The sequence below is a fragment of the Cladophialophora yegresii genome (assembly GCF_000585515.1).
Source record: "Cladophialophora yegresii CBS 114405 chromosome Unknown aczIN-supercont1.2, whole genome shotgun sequence".
NCBI lineage: Eukaryota > Fungi > Ascomycota > Eurotiomycetes > Chaetothyriales > Herpotrichiellaceae > Cladophialophora > Cladophialophora yegresii.
The window spans coordinates 3,270,890-3,288,363 of NW_006913046.1; the positions used below are offsets into that span (position 1 = coordinate 3,270,890).

At 54.2% G+C, this 17,474-nt stretch overlaps 4 protein-coding genes across 4 annotated transcripts; 2 read left to right on the forward strand and 2 right to left on the reverse strand.

The window, feature by feature from the left end:
- Window positions 1-6,489: 6,489 nt before the first annotated feature.
- A1O7_03106 (uncharacterized protein) lies at window positions 6,490-7,422 on the reverse strand (the record flags this gene model as incomplete). The annotated part of the gene is made up of 1 exon (XM_007757132.1): window positions 6,490-7,422. One exon carries the CDS (start codon window positions 7,420-7,422, stop codon window positions 6,490-6,492), a length of 933 nt encoding a protein of 310 aa, XP_007755322.1.
- A 946-nt stretch (window positions 7,423-8,368) lies between these two features.
- A1O7_03107 (uncharacterized protein) lies at window positions 8,369-10,228 on the forward strand (the record flags this gene model as incomplete). Its single annotated transcript, XM_007757133.1, has 1 exon — window positions 8,369-10,228. One exon carries the CDS (start codon window positions 8,369-8,371, stop codon window positions 10,226-10,228), a length of 1,860 nt encoding a protein of 619 aa, XP_007755323.1.
- Window positions 10,229-11,805: 1,577 nt separating this feature from the next.
- On the forward strand, window positions 11,806-13,371 carry A1O7_03108 (uncharacterized protein; the record flags this gene model as incomplete). Its single annotated transcript, XM_007757134.1, has 1 exon — window positions 11,806-13,371. One exon carries the CDS (start codon window positions 11,806-11,808, stop codon window positions 13,369-13,371), a length of 1,566 nt encoding a protein of 521 aa, XP_007755324.1.
- A 363-nt stretch (window positions 13,372-13,734) lies between these two features.
- Window positions 13,735-17,454, reverse strand: A1O7_03109 (uncharacterized protein; the record flags this gene model as incomplete). The annotated part of the gene is made up of 1 exon (XM_007757135.1): window positions 13,735-17,454. One exon carries the CDS (start codon window positions 17,452-17,454, stop codon window positions 13,735-13,737), a length of 3,720 nt encoding a protein of 1,239 aa, XP_007755325.1.
- Window positions 17,455-17,474: the final 20 nt, after the last annotated feature.

Here is a 17,474-nt window from a genome sequence, read left to right on the forward strand (position 1 = left end):
TTGGGAAAAGCGTTGTACTCTTTGTTGGTGATGCACGTAGTCCGTAGCCTGCTTCGCTCGGGCCGACCCGGCGCCTGCAGCTGCACCAGGACCAGCACGTGCAGCAGTGCCGGGGGAGCCCGATTGCGGACGAATGATGGGGCTGCGCTGTCTCTTCGAATCGCTTAGATATCGGGAAGCCATGGCAGAAGTGCTAGACCGGATTCCGTCAGCTCTGGGCGCTGACGGACTTTCAGGACTTGAGCGATTTTCGCTGTCTGCTCAGACATGTATTGGTGCTGGTGGTGCAACTCACTGAGTCTGTCAGGATCTGCTCAGGACAGGGCGATGGGAACAAGGGCTCGAGATTGCGATGGCTTCCGCGGTCGAATCTGGCGTCAAAGATGTTGTCTTGCTGTATACCACCTATCTGAGCGTTGATAGTACGATTGCTGTCCTGCTTCAGCATGTAATCGTCGAAGAACTCCATCAACAGCTGTGGTCGCTGGCGAACAGCAACGTTTTGATGCGGCTCTGAGGCGGGATGATCTAACTCTTGATTGGCCAGAAGAGACCTACTTTCGGGTTGCCTTTGCGGATTTTAGCGCAGTTCGCATCGTGGTTCGCATTTTGTGGGCCTTCGTAATGCCGCTTGACCGGTTTCACGAGGCAGCCAATTACGGCCCCTTCGCGACCCACTTGCGGCTCTGCTGGTTCGCGACCCACAGTAGAGCAGCATCGCCCATTCACGCCATTGCGCCTCTGAAAGGACGTCTCGTGAAGTTCAAGTGAGTTAAAGACAGATCTTCGTTTTTGCCAGCAGAGGGACCTTCCCTAACTTTATGTGTGCTTCATTAAAGCAAGGTGATCCGGTCATAGTCTCTGTGATCTACAAACAACGAATAGCGCCAGATGTGTGTGAATACTTTCCGATACAACAAGCCTTGCATCCGCAGTCTCCTAATCTCGCCAGGTCCTTCACAACTTCTTTACCTCAGGCCTCCTCAGGCTGAGAAATCCGACGCCCGATCTCTTTTCTGTTCATCCTCTAAGGTTGTTTCTCCTCCTAGCCACACAGTGCCTGCTCGGTCAAGCCTAGCAACATTCGCATGTCGTTCGAGTCGAGGCAGCCCCCTTGGAAGCCTTCTTCCCCGTCACCGGCCGCGGTCTCCCAACCGGTCGGTTCAGTAACACGATGAGGCAGCAGGCCTTGGGCGCACTTGGGCAACATGAAGATGTGCTTTCACATACTGATCACCTTGGGGGACCCTGTTTCGACGTCGGGGCATGCACATATCTCAAAGAGCTCACACCATCTCGTCCAAACATTGGATGACCGGTGTCTTGTGACGACGTCGTGTCACACATTGGGTAATGACCCCAGTTCTCAAGACTGCGACTTCTTAGGCTCGAACAGCGTACAGTGCTCAATCTATTCGCAGATGCCAACTTTCACATCCAAGCACAATTTCCAAGTCCATCCGGCTGACCGATCCAGACCATCCAAGGCGGGACCAACTACACCGCGAACCACTGTGCCGTGGCGCTCCTGACTTTGGCCCCAAACTGGCAATGAATCTGGCGTCACGGAATGCGGACAGTCGATCCTACGGAGTACGACGGAGATCGGACAGTGCCTTTACTAAGCGCTTGAATAGCAGCTGAGTCACATGCGGCCTCCGATGCTCATCTCTTGCCGCCTGTCAAGAGGGCCAGAATCATACACAGTATTGGGTTTCCCAGGTCTGCTCAGGGGGAAAGGCCGTGGCATCAACTTCAGCCCTGAAAGAGCAAGCGAACCAGCGAATCAGATACCTGCATAGCCACACTCAGTACGTATTACGTGTGCGATGCTGTTGCTAAATCTGTGCCGGCGTTCCAAGCAGGTCTCCCGTAGCACGTCGCGCCAGACATAATCGGTGTCATCCTGACGCCGTCCAGAGGACAAGAGCTGAAGAGGCTGTGCCTGCCGCCTCTTCAGAAAGTATCGAGATCAAATGTTGAACCCATCGAATATGGTGTGCTCAGGTATAGTAAGTTGAAACGATGATGATCTGATTGCTGCCAGGCATACGCAAAAGGTGACCTGCAGCCAGCAGCCCGGTACTTGGACCCGAGTAGAGCTCGGAATCTGGCTTGTGAAGTCACGATCCTTAGTCAACAGGACATTGTGTTTGCGAAGGGGGGATTGTGCACATCTAATGAAGCGTTTCGCCGTATCTGGCGGCGTCGCAACCGTGTTCAGCCCATGGAGCAAGCCAGGCTTCCAATTGGCTCGCATTTCATAATGGGCCTCGCTTGCAGCTCGCAAGCAGACACGGCAGGCAACCATTTGGCTCTGTCACTTTTCGCCTCTTCGATGCACAGCACGTCAATATGACTACACTTTCCGAAAATTTTCTCGTGTATCAAGAGTCAATTGCTGACAGCCCACTCATCCTCTGAACCGCTTCCAAAAGAGGATACGGCAGAAGCCTAATTGCCCGCAATGATATATGCGCATCTCAGCAAAGTCCGAAACCAATGGGTCAAAAGCGGGTGGTTCAGTTCGGCCTCCGCCGCTTCCGGCGCGGTTCCCTCGAAAGGCCCACCACTCGGTTGGAACAAGTAATGCAGAACTTCGTTCAATCCACGGTAACTTCATCTCCGAAGGAGGATGGGGCTGAAGCCAACAAGGAGCAATAACGGGAGGCAAGATGCCGGCGACTGCCACCACCGAATTGCTTCTGCGGCTTTAGGAATACCAGGTGTTTGTACTCGGTCGGTCATCAGCTCCTGCTGACGACCAGTGCAGATTGGCTTGGTTCACTACGACGCTGACCGGGTCGATATTGGCCATCAGGCGATATGTACTCCTGCATCAGGTTGTGGCCCGGCTATGCGAGGCGGGTGGTGCGAGCTGCTCACGCAACTTCAAGAACAAGTCAAGAGATCAGTACGAGGGCGGACTTCCGGCCTGTGATCTAATGCAATCGCTCTTGCGACGCCCTCCTCGACGGCAGTTCTCACTTCTGGCCTTTTCGAGGTAAGCACGTCATACATGCGGAAGCCGAATACTGCTTTTGGCACCCATGAGAGGGCTTTTTATCACGCATTTGACCTGCGGGGTGTTGCAGATGTTGCCCGGCCAAGCTAAGCCTGGTCGATAGACTGTTACTGCTAGCTCTACGCGATCGGCTTCCGAAGATGGTCGAGCGTCTTAGCACGCTACAACAACGAGTACCCCGCCAGACAAGGTATTCGTTGGCAGTTCGACGTCGTACCATGGAGTCGGATTCAGTTAACTAGGTATGGCGTCACCCCATACTCCGTACATGATCTTTTCCACCTGAGGTTTGTGTAACCTCAAACGCACTTGCATGCAGAGCCGAGCACATGAGTCCCACCAGACAATTACAGTCATACGGCATTTGCGCCAAACCCGGCGCGGGGCCGTCTGCCGTGTTCTGATGGATAGGGCCTCTCGTGGTGCAGGACCAAGGAAGCGAAGGCTTCATGCGTTGGATCGCAGGTACTGATACAGCCGTAGCACGCGGCTCGGGTGGGAGGTTCCTCACAAGTCTCATATCAACTTTGACTAATTGGTGTTGGCCCGTCCTTCCGTGGAAGCGTCCTGCGGCTACGAAACATTCTGTCGTATTCGCTTAGCACGGTTGAGTTTGGCTGCCTGCACTCAGTTCATCTCGTTTGATGCCGCCTGTTCGCGAGAGTTGTTGATCAAGGCCTTCGGGGCTGACAATTGATACGCCATGAAGTGTAGACTTGAGTAAAGCTGCGGCAGGATCGGCGGACACTCACCCGCGCAGGCCATACACCGGTGGACTTTGTGGGAGTACTGCTTCTGCCTTGTGAACGAGGGTAAGCTAGTGTTAGGAAGTCCCTTTCCTACCATGCATGAAGTTGCGATCCTTTCCCAGAATAGTGCAAGCAGGCAACGGTTGCCTTTTCCCAAGGGACCAGTCAAGCAAAGCGGATATATTCTCCAATCAGGCCGGACATCTTATCTTGTCTACACCAGAAGCGATGTGATAGCTGCGAGTTTAAATACGGAGAGCTGCGCCCGACTTCTGCCTTGAGCCTTAAACCTCTCAAACTTCTGTCACTCAGGGAGCACTTTCAAGGGCACATGTTCCATTGCCCTGGGTCCCTTTCACACCGGCCGTGACTAAAGGGTTGTGTGGACCGGCAAATCAATTTCCTCTCGGCACCCCCTCGGCGTACTCTTATTACCAATATCACACAACGCCCAGGTGCATATGCGTAGAGTGTATCGAATCAGCATCAGTGCGGCCGGCGTGTGCCGCATGATGACATCCCCCTTTACCGTCCTGCATTCACCCAGCGTTCCCATCCACATTACGTTCCAAAGTGCCTTCTCGATCAAACACGCATGCGGACACACAACCCCACTTACACATTCTACAGTAGATGGTCGGTGAGCCAGCCAGCCAGCCAGCCAGCCAATGACTCCCGTGTACGTTGCCCGACCAGTATATAACTGAACCATCACCTATCGAGGGACTAAGGTGCAGAGCAATGCAAAGCGCGGTGCCAGCTGTGTCTCCTTGACTTCAGCTCCTCGGACCCCCAACGGCTTCTGCAGCCAGCTGCCCGGCTGGCCACTGTATCATCTGACGCCGGAGCGGAACAACGACCTCTTATCGTGTCACTTCGTATGCGGCAGTTGCTTTGTCCTGACACATTTCCCAGTCGCGAGTCCGACACCAAATGCTTTGACTTTGCAATGTCTGTGGCACCCCCCTTTCCACACAGACAAAGAGCCTGCAAGGCAACCTTCTATGTGGAGAGTGTACGTGCGTGCGCTTCCGTGCATCCCAGCGCCTTTTACACATGTGCGCGTCATCGAAAGAGGACTAACCCGGCGCAATGGCCGTCCAGACGGGAATGTCGGCTGGGCGCCAACATATCGATACTCGCAACGCGTCTGCACGCGCACAGGACATGTGTCCATGCATACCTGGACCGACCACGAACTCTGCGCATGTCATACCATGGTCACGGCCTCAGGCAAACAGGAAACGACGCCCAGCAAAAAGGGGTAAGAGGCGCCCAGCAATGTCTCACTACTGTGTATAAATGTATGTATCAGGCTCCGGTTCCAGCTCCAATCAGCCTGATTGTCTCCGAGCAGTCCAGTCCAGTCCACACCATGTGCTCGTTCCCAACCTCTAGCCTCCAAGGCTGAAGCAAGTAAGGCTGAGATTGACGTGACTCGAAGAGCAACCACACAGAACACATGCACGGCTCCAGCGGCTCTACTCACAAGAGACACAGTTGCCTCGCACAAGGCTACCCTTCCGTTCATTCCAAACTATCGGACGCCACGAGAAAATCGATCCAGACTTACAGCTACTAGCAACTAGGCGAACCCAAAATGTCATCCTCGGCCTCGGTGCCTGAGCTGGAGCCTACCTACCTAGGTACACAGTCAAGTCTGACTCAGCCTTGTGGGGCCCAACCACCACGCTGGTGCGCACGGCCAGCGACCAAATGTCCAGGTCCAAAGCAAGCGGCAAGGCAAAGACATAGACAGGGTGAACCGAACCAGAAAGAATGCGGATGCCTTCAAATTGCTGGGGTAGTCAAGTTACCAAGGAGCCGAGCCGCGGGCTAAGCGTGAGGATAACATCCAGTGAAGCGCACAGGCAGGCAGAGAGGCAGGCAAGCCGGGTAGTGGTGAGTGCAGTGGTGAGTCTTGAGCCGCGATCAAAGAGAATACGAGTGAGTGTAAGTATACGAGTACGTCCCATGAAGAGGGCTGTTCAGAGTCCCACTTTACTCGGGACCGCGTGCACAATACTGCGTAAGTAGGTACGGAAGTCGTTGCCTAGTAAGTACGCCCTTAGAGCGCGATGGGGACTGTTCCGGACTATCTGCCCTGTCCCGGTCTGGGTGGATGGTTATGTACACTGTAGGTAGATTCGACGTTCCTCGCTGTGGAGTGTATAATGGACTGGGAATATGGTGTGTCGGGCCTGACTACATATGCTGCTGCTGCATTCCTTTATTCCAGGCTCGAATCTCGCTGGATCGTTACAATCGTCTTGTATAAATGTGCACTCTTACTCTATCCTGAAGGATGGCAGTCGGGACTGTCTGGTGGCATCTTCAGCCAGGCAGGTTACACGCGGGATTGTGAAGGAATATGAGGGATTGTGAGGGATTGTGAGGGATTGTGAGGGATTGTGAGGGATTGTAAGGGATTATAAGGGATTGTGAGGGTTTGAAGTGCCATCAAGTATGCTTGAGCCGGGTACTAGGCACTCTTGTTGATAGTTATATCTGCCTAGACATACAGTATCATGCGTCGATTTCAATGATAGGTACTGGTCTTTCTGTTCGCCACGAATGTTGTCCTTAGAACAAGGCTCTCTCTTGTCTCGTGCTACCACAGAGTAGATTGTCTTAAGAATGAGTATCTTCCTTGGCCTCAACCTACATCTCGAATGCCCTGCATGACTTGCACCATCGGAGACCTGTAAAAGCAGTTCATAAAGCCATGTAAATTCTCCTTGCCTGCGTCACATTACGGCGGCAGATTGGACACCTCAACCGTCTCTCACCATTCTCAGGATCGATTCGATACCGGCGGACCCGGGCTCGCATCACCTCCAAGCACCAGTGGCAAATGCTAAGGTGCATACAGGGTTCCAGAATGGTATCCATCTTTTGCTCGTGGCATATTCTGCACTCGATGTTTGCAGTCATTTCCTCCGACGAGATCGGTGGTGGGCGTGACAACTGTGAGTCGATGGGATTGACGTCGGGCTCTGTGAGCGGGTTCATAAGAGCTGCTTGGGCCTCTGCAATTGCATCCATCCTTGCACGGAACTCCTGCTCAGATACCCTTCTCATATTGTTCATACTCTCGATGAATTGCTGACCCGGATCTTGAAGTTGAGGTGGCCCGGTCCCAAACATATCGACCGCGTCGGTATTTAGTTGCCTGTTGGCAGCTCGGCGCTCTTCGGCTTCTCTATAGCGGTTCCAGGCTCTGCCGTACATGGTAGCTAGGGGACTGACATAGTCTTCAGACTGGACTTCTTCTCGTGTGCCGAGGGCATAGGGGACGACGTGGTGATTGTTTGCACCTTGATCTGCATTTTGCCGTGATCTGCGGGACTGACTCGGCTGTTGTGTGGTGTTTCTCCGAGAGCTGCGTGGCGGTACGTTTTCCTGGTTTCGCCCGAGCGGATTGTGCCAACTGTATCTGTCCGAGCCGGGTCTGGTGGAAGGTCTGTGGGGCGATGGTTGTCCAGTCATTGCACTGCCTCGAGCCGGTACAGATCCAAGGTTTTGCGCGTCCTGTGGGGCAATAGGCTGGAGCAGAGTAGCTTGTACCGCTTCATTCATCCCATCAAAGGACCACGGCTGGTGGGGGATATCGCGGATCTGGAAGGGGTTAGGCTGGCGACCGTCCATGTTGTCTGTTGGCTGGGGTCCCGGGCGAGAGGGTAAACGAGTGGAAGAAGATGTCTGAGATCGTAGATTCCAGTAATCTAGGATGCAGATTAACAATATGTCAATGAGCGAGTGACAGTAGATTGAAGACCGGTGTTGAGAAGGCAGAAAAAAGTGACGAACTAACCACGGCATTTCCAGCAGTAGCGCTGCCAGCGCTTGCCAACAAGTCGCATGCCTCTTCCATCAATATACGTTGGATACGCAGTTTCCTAGACACTTGTTAATATCAGACGCCTCAACCAGGCAGTCGCCACTCTGTGACGTTCTCTCCTGGGCACTTACATGTGGCCTCTTGTCGGAGCATGCACAACATCCTGGCACGGCGGTCAGGGCACATCCGATGACTGGTTTATGTTCACATGTCGCCACTGACGCTACTGTCGCCGCCATTGTATCAAGGACGATATAGCCTCGTCAAGCCGTTCACTACGAAAGGGAACTTCGACGTATTCTCCTGCAGAGTGAATAGATTATTTTCACATAATAACACTCATGGTCTATGGTCCGGAGACGCAGGGCTCAACCCCAATTGAGTCAGAGGGTGAAGTACCGCGGAAGGTCGCGACAAACTTGGAGGACGTCGACGCCGGTACGGAACCCCCACGTGCCATGGCGCCCGACGCCGAAAGGCGGGGCCTTATCGATAAGACCCAAACAAGGCTGAAACTCAGCCTCGCTTCCAGTCTGAATGCCTGCGCCTGCGCCTCAAACATCGTCGACATTGACTCGTTGTCCAACATCAACCTTCGCTCCTTTTGCGCTGTTCCGATCCCACGCCCTCCTTCCCACCGGGTGCTTTCATTGCTTCGGTCCTTGGTCCAAGAGCCACATGCATAATATGGCGTTGTAACACACTACGACTCGTTGATCCTCCTCTTCCCAGGCGCACTACGTCTGCGACACCATGCCACTGATACCCAAGCTGGGCCAGCTTAGCCCCTTGCAAATGAGATTTGGTGCATGCCTATCGGCTTCGCTCATGCTTTTACTTCTATACCTGGCATTAACGAAGCAACATTTCGCCTACGCACATGAGCTGAATTCCGAAGACCATAACTACCGGTTCAGCCTGGAGGGCGAAATCATTGATGCTCCCGAGGAAAAGAACACGATCATAACCCGCGCCGAGGACGGAGTATCTGCGCTCGCAAACAACAGCCCTCAAAACAGTAACATCGGGATCGGCCTTACACAAAATTGGGTGTTTCCCAAAGACGTGATAGACGGTCCGCACGGGGATCCTGGAACGGGTTTGCCGGGGGAGAAGGCGGGCTTGACACAGTTGGAACCGGAAGTCCACGAACTCAGAAGAAGGCAGTCAGGCACGACAGTCTATATAACCATCAACACTTGCTTGCAGCCCTCGTCAAATGTGACGGACACCATCCCCCCGCAGCTGGAAATGTACATTTCGTTAGACTCATCAAACCAGAAACCGGCACCTGGCTCTGGCACTCCTGTTTCAGTCATTGGCGGATACGGCGTGTACGAAGTGGACGCGACCAGCGATGTGTACGTCGGTATATCAGCTCCCAACACTACAGATTTCTCGGGGATCTGGAATTACGAGCTTGCAGCCTCGAACGACGCACCTTATCACTTCTTCAATGGCTCGAAGACACCAAACTTATACTTCGTGGATAGCGACAACCACGCTGCTCTCCTAATCACCAACGACACAACCCAAGCCCTACCGAATGAGACTGTCTACCAGGAGTGGATGAAAATGGACGCGCCCTATGGCGTGTTCGCGTCAAACCAAGACCAGCGCTCCATCCTTGGCGTTCAAAGGTCGTTCTGTGGCCTGCGGAATAATGCTAAGCTAGCAGCAAAAATCGACAACGTCAACGATCAGAACGTCGCGACGATGACCAACAGAGGAATAGGCGGCAAACCCAAGGAGCAGTTCTACATCACGGGTCTGAATGCCACGTCGAAATACTGGGGCATGCTGGTGATGGAAGGCAATTCCACAGCATCCGGAGCAGGCGTAGTGGGTGGTGGAGGCACAGTTTGGGCGGCGATTGACTTCAACACAAAGAGCGAAGGCAATTGTGCATTGATGTACAACCTGTCATTCTGCTCAGAAGTTGCCTACGCAGTTCCCACAAACCCGAACAAATTCTCGCCTGAAACGGGTCTGCCAGACCTGGCGGCACTCTACGATTCCAATGCCGCGCAAATGTACCAATACTTCAACTACTCGCTACAGCAAATCCCCTGCAATACCACCTCTAGTGCACAATACTCTCTCGCCAGAAATTGTGATGACTGCGCCCGGGCGTATAAACAGTGGCTCTGCGCTGTCACGATCCCACGCTGTGCGGATTACTCAAACCCCTCCGGCTATCTAAAACCGAGAAATGTCGGTCAACCTTTCATCAATGGCAGCAGTATCTCCTCTGACCCGTCATTAGTTGCTGGGCAGGATCAGGTGCTTCTCGCTGCCGTGGCGACAAACTCATCAAGGAATCCGTTAATTGATACCTCAATAGGACCAGGTCCTTATAAGGAAGTTCTACCGTGTGAAGATCTATGCTATGATCTTGTCCAGAGCTGTCCTGCGAGCCTGGGCTTCGCGTGTCCCATTGCCGGAAAGGGGCTCGAGGAGAGCTATGGAAAGCGGGTCAATGAGAGTGAAGGCATCATCAGCTGTAGTTACTTGGGTGCAGCGTATTATCTGAGCGCCAGCTCGATGCTGAGGCCGGAGCTGAGTATCTTTGGCGTGGCGCTACTGGTATTGATGTTTGGAATTGGCCTATGAACGGCTCTCGAAATGGCTACGATATGTTATGACGGTACACGAGTTGATTGCACATGGCTCCCAGGATGCCTTCGATCCTTCTCAGTATTCAGCAAGAAACTCAGCAACCCGTGCATCAAGGATGCCCCGAGAAGAAGTCAGGGACTAAAGCGGCATTCCAACAAGATCGACACGCTCCCGATGCCCTTCTCGCCCCGTAGGCGGTTGGACCTTACCTACGTGCTCCATCCTTGAAGGAGGCGATTTTGGCTTCGGCCGCAGACTTTCTTGCAGATTGATGCGACACCTGCCACCCAAGCAAGGTGGATGATGCCCACGGTTGTTCAGAGGTGGCCTCTAACGTCTTCAGTGCTGGAATTCCGCAAAGATGTTTGCAGGCTACTGGGTCGGACCTCGGACAACGTTTGACTTCAGTCTCAAGAGGAATGGGCCAACGCCACACACTCTGAAGAGGCTGTCGGTTTAAGCTGAGCCATACGAAGCGACAAGCCAGAACTTCGCACATTCTATTCTCTTTTGGCAGGAAATTATTGTCCATTTCTGGCGTGGTGTTACTAGACTTCAGAGCTTGATTCTCATCAAGGTCCTTGTCAGGTCAAGAAGAGGCCGACTATCTGCCTGGTGGACACCTGCCAATCAGCAACGGTAGGCCAAGCTCAAGCACTCCATCGGGCGATTCTGTGCAAATGGATCGAACACAAGGGATAGAGAAACGCAGAGTGTCATCAGATGAGATCGTCCCTGTTACACCACAAGCTGCTGTCAAGCACCATCGACTACGAGCGCTTCAAAAGCAAGGTGTTGCGCGGACAAGTCTGACTCTAAAGCACGTTCGGAATGGGAACGGAAGAGCTGCACCCGCGCTCATCATTTTTTTGGCCGTAGCTGAGCTTATGGTTGCTCCAACAATGCATGATTTTGGCGGGAGAGATTTGGCCAATATCAAGATGACTGGCTGTGATAGGGAGAGTAGGGAGGGACTAGTGCACGTGCTTATCCGTCCCACCGGGTCGTGTGAGTGATAAGAACAAGGGTATTGTGAGAACAGTGGCGAAGCTCTTCCTGGGAGCATTTCAAGTCCATTATGGCGTACGATCTGTAACATACCGGATGATGCATGGTCAGAGATGCTGCAACTCTGAGTCACAACCCACCTGCTGCTTGAAGGTCTGCCCGGGCAGGTCGAGATTGTTGCCGTAAATATACCATTGGTAATAGCAAATGCTGTGCGCAGCCACTAAAATGATCAGTTTACGGAGTACTTCGTGCTCCCTTGAATTTCAGCCTCGTGCCCAGGACATGCACACAAGGCTGAGCGGTGACGAGGCTGCGCATGACTCGTGACAGATCCCAATCGTCACGGCGGCGAGTCATAGAGTCTGCTTCTCTCAGCCAAATATTCGAACAACCACTTCGCTGCCCACCCACTTCTGCCTGTTCTACTAAACAAGCTAACGACTCCTCGTTGATACAATACCGGGCGGCCAGCCGCAGACCCAGATGTGCGCCACTTGGAGGATCGCTCACCGGTGCGCTACTGTCTCGATTCCCTTCTTACATACCTGGGTATCACCACCATGACCACCACGCAGCCAAGTCAAGCCCTCGTGAGGCAGGCCTCGGTCGCCGATGTGGCCCTGATGCCCCCACCGCCGTTCAAGCGGATTAAGAGACCACCGGAAGTGCTAGACGAGGACGAATACACACAGGCGCTGTCCGACATCATCGCGCGCGACTACTTCCCCGGCCTGCTGGAGAGCCAAGCCCAGCACGAATACCTCGCGGCATTGGACTCCGGCAACGACGCATGGATCGCAGAGGCGGCGCAGAAACTGAGACACGCGGGCGCTCAGATGGCGACGGGTACTAAGAGGAGGGCAGGTGCGCGAAATACGCGCTTCGACAGTAGTACCAGTACCCCGTCGGCGTCGGTAACGCCCACAACCACAAGAAGAGCCCAAGATACACCGCTGGGATATACGGGCAACGAGACGCCCGTCAGCGTTGCTGGATCTCAAATCTCACGTGGGGAGGGTGGATCTGGGCTACTGGAACAGCGAAACGAACAGTCACAGTTGGAAAAGGACAAGGCAAGACTATCCCTCGGGGCGTTCCAAGCGAAATACACGTCCGAAGACAACGAGTCGTTCAACACGGTGCTGGACAAGCAGAATCAAAAGCGCCGGCTCAAGCACGCGCACCTCTGGACCCAAGACCAGCGAATACCTTCGGCGCGGCAGATCGCGTACCGCCGCGCGGAGGAAGTCCGCTTGCTGAAACAAAAAGCAGAAGCAGAAACACAACCAGACGACGACGACGACGGGACCGCAGAAGGTGGGAAAGCACTGATCCCCATCTCGATGTCCATCTCAAGCGGCGCAGTGGACACCCGCCCCGCTAGACCCGACGCCTGGAAGATCCAGACGCCCGACAACACACTCATGTTCCCCGCCAGCTCGGTCGACGAGGACCACGGCATCCCCACCGTTCAACAAGTCAGGGAACAAACCTCGAAGGCCGGCGCCAAGGAGGTCGTGCATTCCAACACGCGGTTCCCACCCTTACATGTGCAGTATGCGGATGATTTCGCGGCAGTTCCACCGAGTCCAAGTCTCAACACGGACATCATCGCGAATCGCCACCGCGGCCGCGGTCCAGCAAGCGAGGTCTCCGGCAGCGAAACGCCCCGAGTCAACGGGTATGCCTTTGTGGATGAGGACGAACCTGAGCCTGAGAATGTACATGCGTCCACCAACGCTCCGGCCCCGCCAAGCTACAGAGATCTCCTCGCCGGACAGGTCGCCGGCGACGGGACGCCCAACCCGTTCAAGATCAGCGAGATCCGCAAGCGCGAGGACCTGCATCTGAGGATGGTGGAACGGCAGGCGCGGAAGAAGAGGGAGAAAGACAAGGATAAAGAAACAACCGCCACTATCAGGACGCCCGGCGCAAGGACTCCTCACGCCGGGAATGTAACGCCGGCGGCTCGGAGGCTGATGGAGAAGTTGGGCGCGAACACGAACAGGACGCCCTCGAGAGGTGCTGGTGCTGGCGATGGCGTGGCGAGTACTAGAAGTAGTACCTTGGGTACCCTGGATTGGACGCCGGGACGGACACCCCGGCGGAAGACGCTGCCTAAATAAATAAATGATGGCCGAACCGAAACGGAGGCAGAGAAGTGTCCGCTTCTATCAGTCAATTCCTGACTGGGACCACCAGGTCTTGTCCGGCCGGAGCTTGAATCTACATTACATGTATATCACGTACATTCTACTTCTCCGTGCACCCTTCGTACATTTGAAGTTCCCTACTATAGACACTGTAGAAGAAACAGCCGAGGTCAAATAATGTTAGATTCGACGATGATACAATACACGCTGCACGCGGATAAATGCCCAGGAGAGACACATCTTGCAGCAACTTTTCTCTCCTGTCACCCTGTCACCCTATCATCCTATCACCCTATCGCCACGCTATGCAGAATCCTATCAAGGGACCAAGGACATTCATTCGTCTGCATCGTCCTCCCTGTCGACAGCATCAGCAGTGCCTGCCCCACCAGCACCCGCATTGAAGGCTTCGTCAAACTCGCCCTCATCCTCATCATCGTCGTCGTCGGCAATCGTCCTAAGCTGCTTCCTCTGCCGTGCGGGCGGTCTGGGCTTCACCTCGTCTTCTTCCTCGGCCACACGCGCGTCAGCCATGACTTGATCGTCATCTCTCTCCGCCGCCTCCGACGCGGGTGTATGAGCAGCAGGCTCCTCTGGCGTCGCCACAGCACTAGCCTCTTCCAACTCCGAGTCCGAATCCACAATGACCGCCGAGGACTTGTACTTGCTCTCGTTCTTCCGGCGCGTCGATTCTCTCCCCGCACTCTTCCGTTCAAGCTTTCTCCGCTTTTTCTTGGGCTTTTCAGCGGGAGCTTCGCCCTCCGTTCCACTCATGGGGGTTCTCGAGACGCTGCGTTCACTCTTTCCGTCTTCGTCGTCCTCGATGAAACCGTCCTCGTCGTCTCTCTTCTTTCGTTTCGAGCCGCCCTTCTTCTTCGCCTTTCGCTTCACACGCTCGCCCGTCTCCTCGTCGTCAGTGTACTCGGCAGCTTCTCTTGCGGCAGCCTCTGCACGGATCTGCTCGGCAATGCGTTCTGTCTCCTCGACGAGCTTTCTCCGCTCCATTGCAATCTTGGCGGCACGCTCCTCTTCTTCCTCTCTCCGCCTCCGGGCTGCCTCTTCGCGTCTGCGGAGCTCTTCCTCACGTCTCTCCTTCGCCTCTTTCAGTTTGGTGGCATTCTCGGATTCGTAAGCAGCTTGCTTCACGCGTTGTCGCTCAAGCTGGTTCCTCATTGTGTTCTTACCCATAGCAGCTCGCTGCTCCAAGGCTGTCCGAGGATAAGGAGGCTGTTTGTGCTTCGCGACCCGCTCAAAGGTCTCGATGGCCTCCTCCAGCCCAGCAGTAGCAGCGTCCACATCTTCCAGCGTCCGGTCCGTTTCCTTGGCCTGGTTGACATGCTGAGCGATCTGGAATTGAATGAACGCCACGTTGAACTGCAAGTGAGGAGAGTCGGCTTGGGTGGCTAGTGCGCGCTTCATGTAGTCGAGAGCAGTGTTCAGAGCAGGGATGGATCTATCAGCCTTGCCTTTCAACAGCCATGCCCTTGACAGACACGCCAGTAGCTGTGCATTTTCTCCCTTGGCTTCTTTTCTCAGAGCAATTTCGTAGTTGTCAATGCCCCGCTGAAACTGCCGGAGTTCGGTCATCACATGACCCAGGTTGGTGTTTACCGAGGAGTCACGAAGGGTGTCCTTGACCTTGGTGAAGATCTGGAGAGCGTCGGAATATGCCTTCTTGTCGTCACACAGAGCGATAGCAATGCCTTGCGCGGCGTAGGCGTTCCGGGGGTCCAGTTGAAGAGCCTTGTCGAAGAACTCGTAAGCTTTGACGTACATTTTGCTCCGCTTCTCCTTTTCCTGCTCTGTGTTTCGAGGCATGTCTCTTGCGATTGTGAGATGGACGTTGCCCATCCCAACAAGAGAGTAAAGGTCGTGCTTGTCATAGCCCTGCAAAGTATGCTTGTAGTGTCGGTTTTCAGCATCTTCTGCGAGATTGTTGGTCTTTCTCTTGGCGCTGTGATGGTACCAGCCCATCAAAGCCCTTACTTCAGTGTTGCCGTAGTCACTCTGATAGATGGCATGGATCTTGCGGGGACCTTCGTCTCGAGGTGATGATTCCAAGGCTATGAATGCTAGGCGTGCGGAAGCGTCGGTATAATCCGAGTGCCTAGCAAGCAGACCTTCATACACCTTTTGAGCCTCCTCTATCAAGCCCAATGCCTCCAAAGTCCGGGCGAGATTGTAGGATATGGTGGTGACCAAAGCATCAGTGTCACTGTTGTCAACATCTTCAGCCGCGATCTTGTCCTCTTCCAAAGCCTTCTTCTCGGCTTCCTGCTTCTCAGTAAGCTTGACACATGCATTGAGCGCGATCTGGAATGTCTCGCGAGCGATCGAGTACGATTCTTGCCCATACAGGAAACAGGCCATGTTGTTCAGAAGCTGAGGAGGCAAATTCTCACGCAGTTGTGCGATGTAAGTCCCCTCTTCCTCGTTGGGATCTGGCTTGTCCTCATCTGGAATCTTTTCGAGTTGCATCGCTTCAACCATTTGTAAACACTTCAAGCTCTCAATCGGGTTTTCCTGCTCGTACAGTCGCGCCAGGTAAAGTAAGACCGATTCATCGGGCCTGTTCCGGGACTTCTCGTCCTTCCAGGTTTTACGGACGCTCTCCAGTAAGTGGATTGCCTTTCGCGCGGCAGTCGTTTTGTCCTCTTTCGAGGCAGTGCTCTGAGCTGAGAACGCTTCTTCAGCGTAGATGCAGCCCAGCAAAATCATAGCCTCGACGTGCCGGTTGATCTGAGCCAGATTTTCGAGTCGGAATTTGGCACCGGCGATGTCCTGCGTCTGGACCAAAATCTGTATCAGACCGAACTTTGCTGGGAAGTATCCTTTGTCGAGGCCGCCGCGTGCTTGGTCTGCCTTGTTGTACTCATCGTTGGCTCTCGACAGATCGCCCATGTTGTGATCCTTCCGAGCCAACAAATACCACCCATCGCTAGCAACTGCGTTGATGTCGGTTTGCTCAATGGCTTTCCGTGCCAACGGTTCCACGGTCTCGTAGCGGCCAGTCAGTAGAAAGTAGCTAGCGAATGTCGCGCAGCTGAGTGGGAAGTTCTTGTCGATGGTGTACGCCTTCTTTGTGTGATCGATCATAGCCTTCTTGTAAAGAGCGTTGAATTGAGGATCAGATGCCGAGTATTTGGCGCTTTCATGCAGATAATAGACTCCCAGCAAGGCATGCGCGACCTTGGAGTTTGGATTCAGGGCTAAGGATCTCTCCCAGGCCATCTTTGCTCTGTCTTGATAACCCAACTGCCACAGACAACAGCCAATGCCTATCCGTGGGTCTGGGTCGGTGAGACCCGGCATCTTGGCCAGTACATCTTGGTATGCATGTAGCGCGGGGCCGTATTGCTTCAACAGGTAGAGTGACCTCGCTCTTCCCATGACGGCCATCATGTTACGGCCCTCGGAGCTCTTGAGCGCGTCATCGAAAGACTTCAACGCTTGTTTCAGGTGTTCCGTCCTTTCGGCTTCTGCACCAGTTTTTGTTGACGCTTGCAAGGAGGCTCTGAGAAGGGAGAGGACACCGCGAGTGAGGTGGAAGGGGGGAAAGGAGGGATTGATTCGCAGGGCATCGTTGATATTTGCCAGGGTTTCTCGGAGGTAGTGGTCTTTGGTCTTCACGTCGGCGGCTTGCTGGTTCTCTGGTGGAACACGAGGCGCTTGTCTGCTCTTCTGCAGGTTCAGCCAGGCTTCGCAAGCCAGCAGCGGCAGCCGATCTTTGGGACCGCTTCTCGCCAGCGACTGAAGGCCTTTGCTCAATATCTCAATAGCGTGATCTGTCTGGCCTTGCTTTGCGTAGGCAAGCGCGATAGTAATCCACAAGTTCTTTGCAGCCTTCTCATTTTCCAGGACCTGGCAGATTCCATCGGGATCATCCAAGTGGTCTTCGAGATTGACTTCCACCGCTTCGTCCGGTTCAAGGCCGCCGGATACGGGAATGTCGATGGCAGAAGGGATGTCAGAGAATCGCGTCGCAGGAGTAATGCCTGGAGCCGCCCCGTTGGTGACGCTGGCAGTGCCGCCATTTCTAGCGACGGCTGTCACCATGGTCACGATGCGGAGATGGC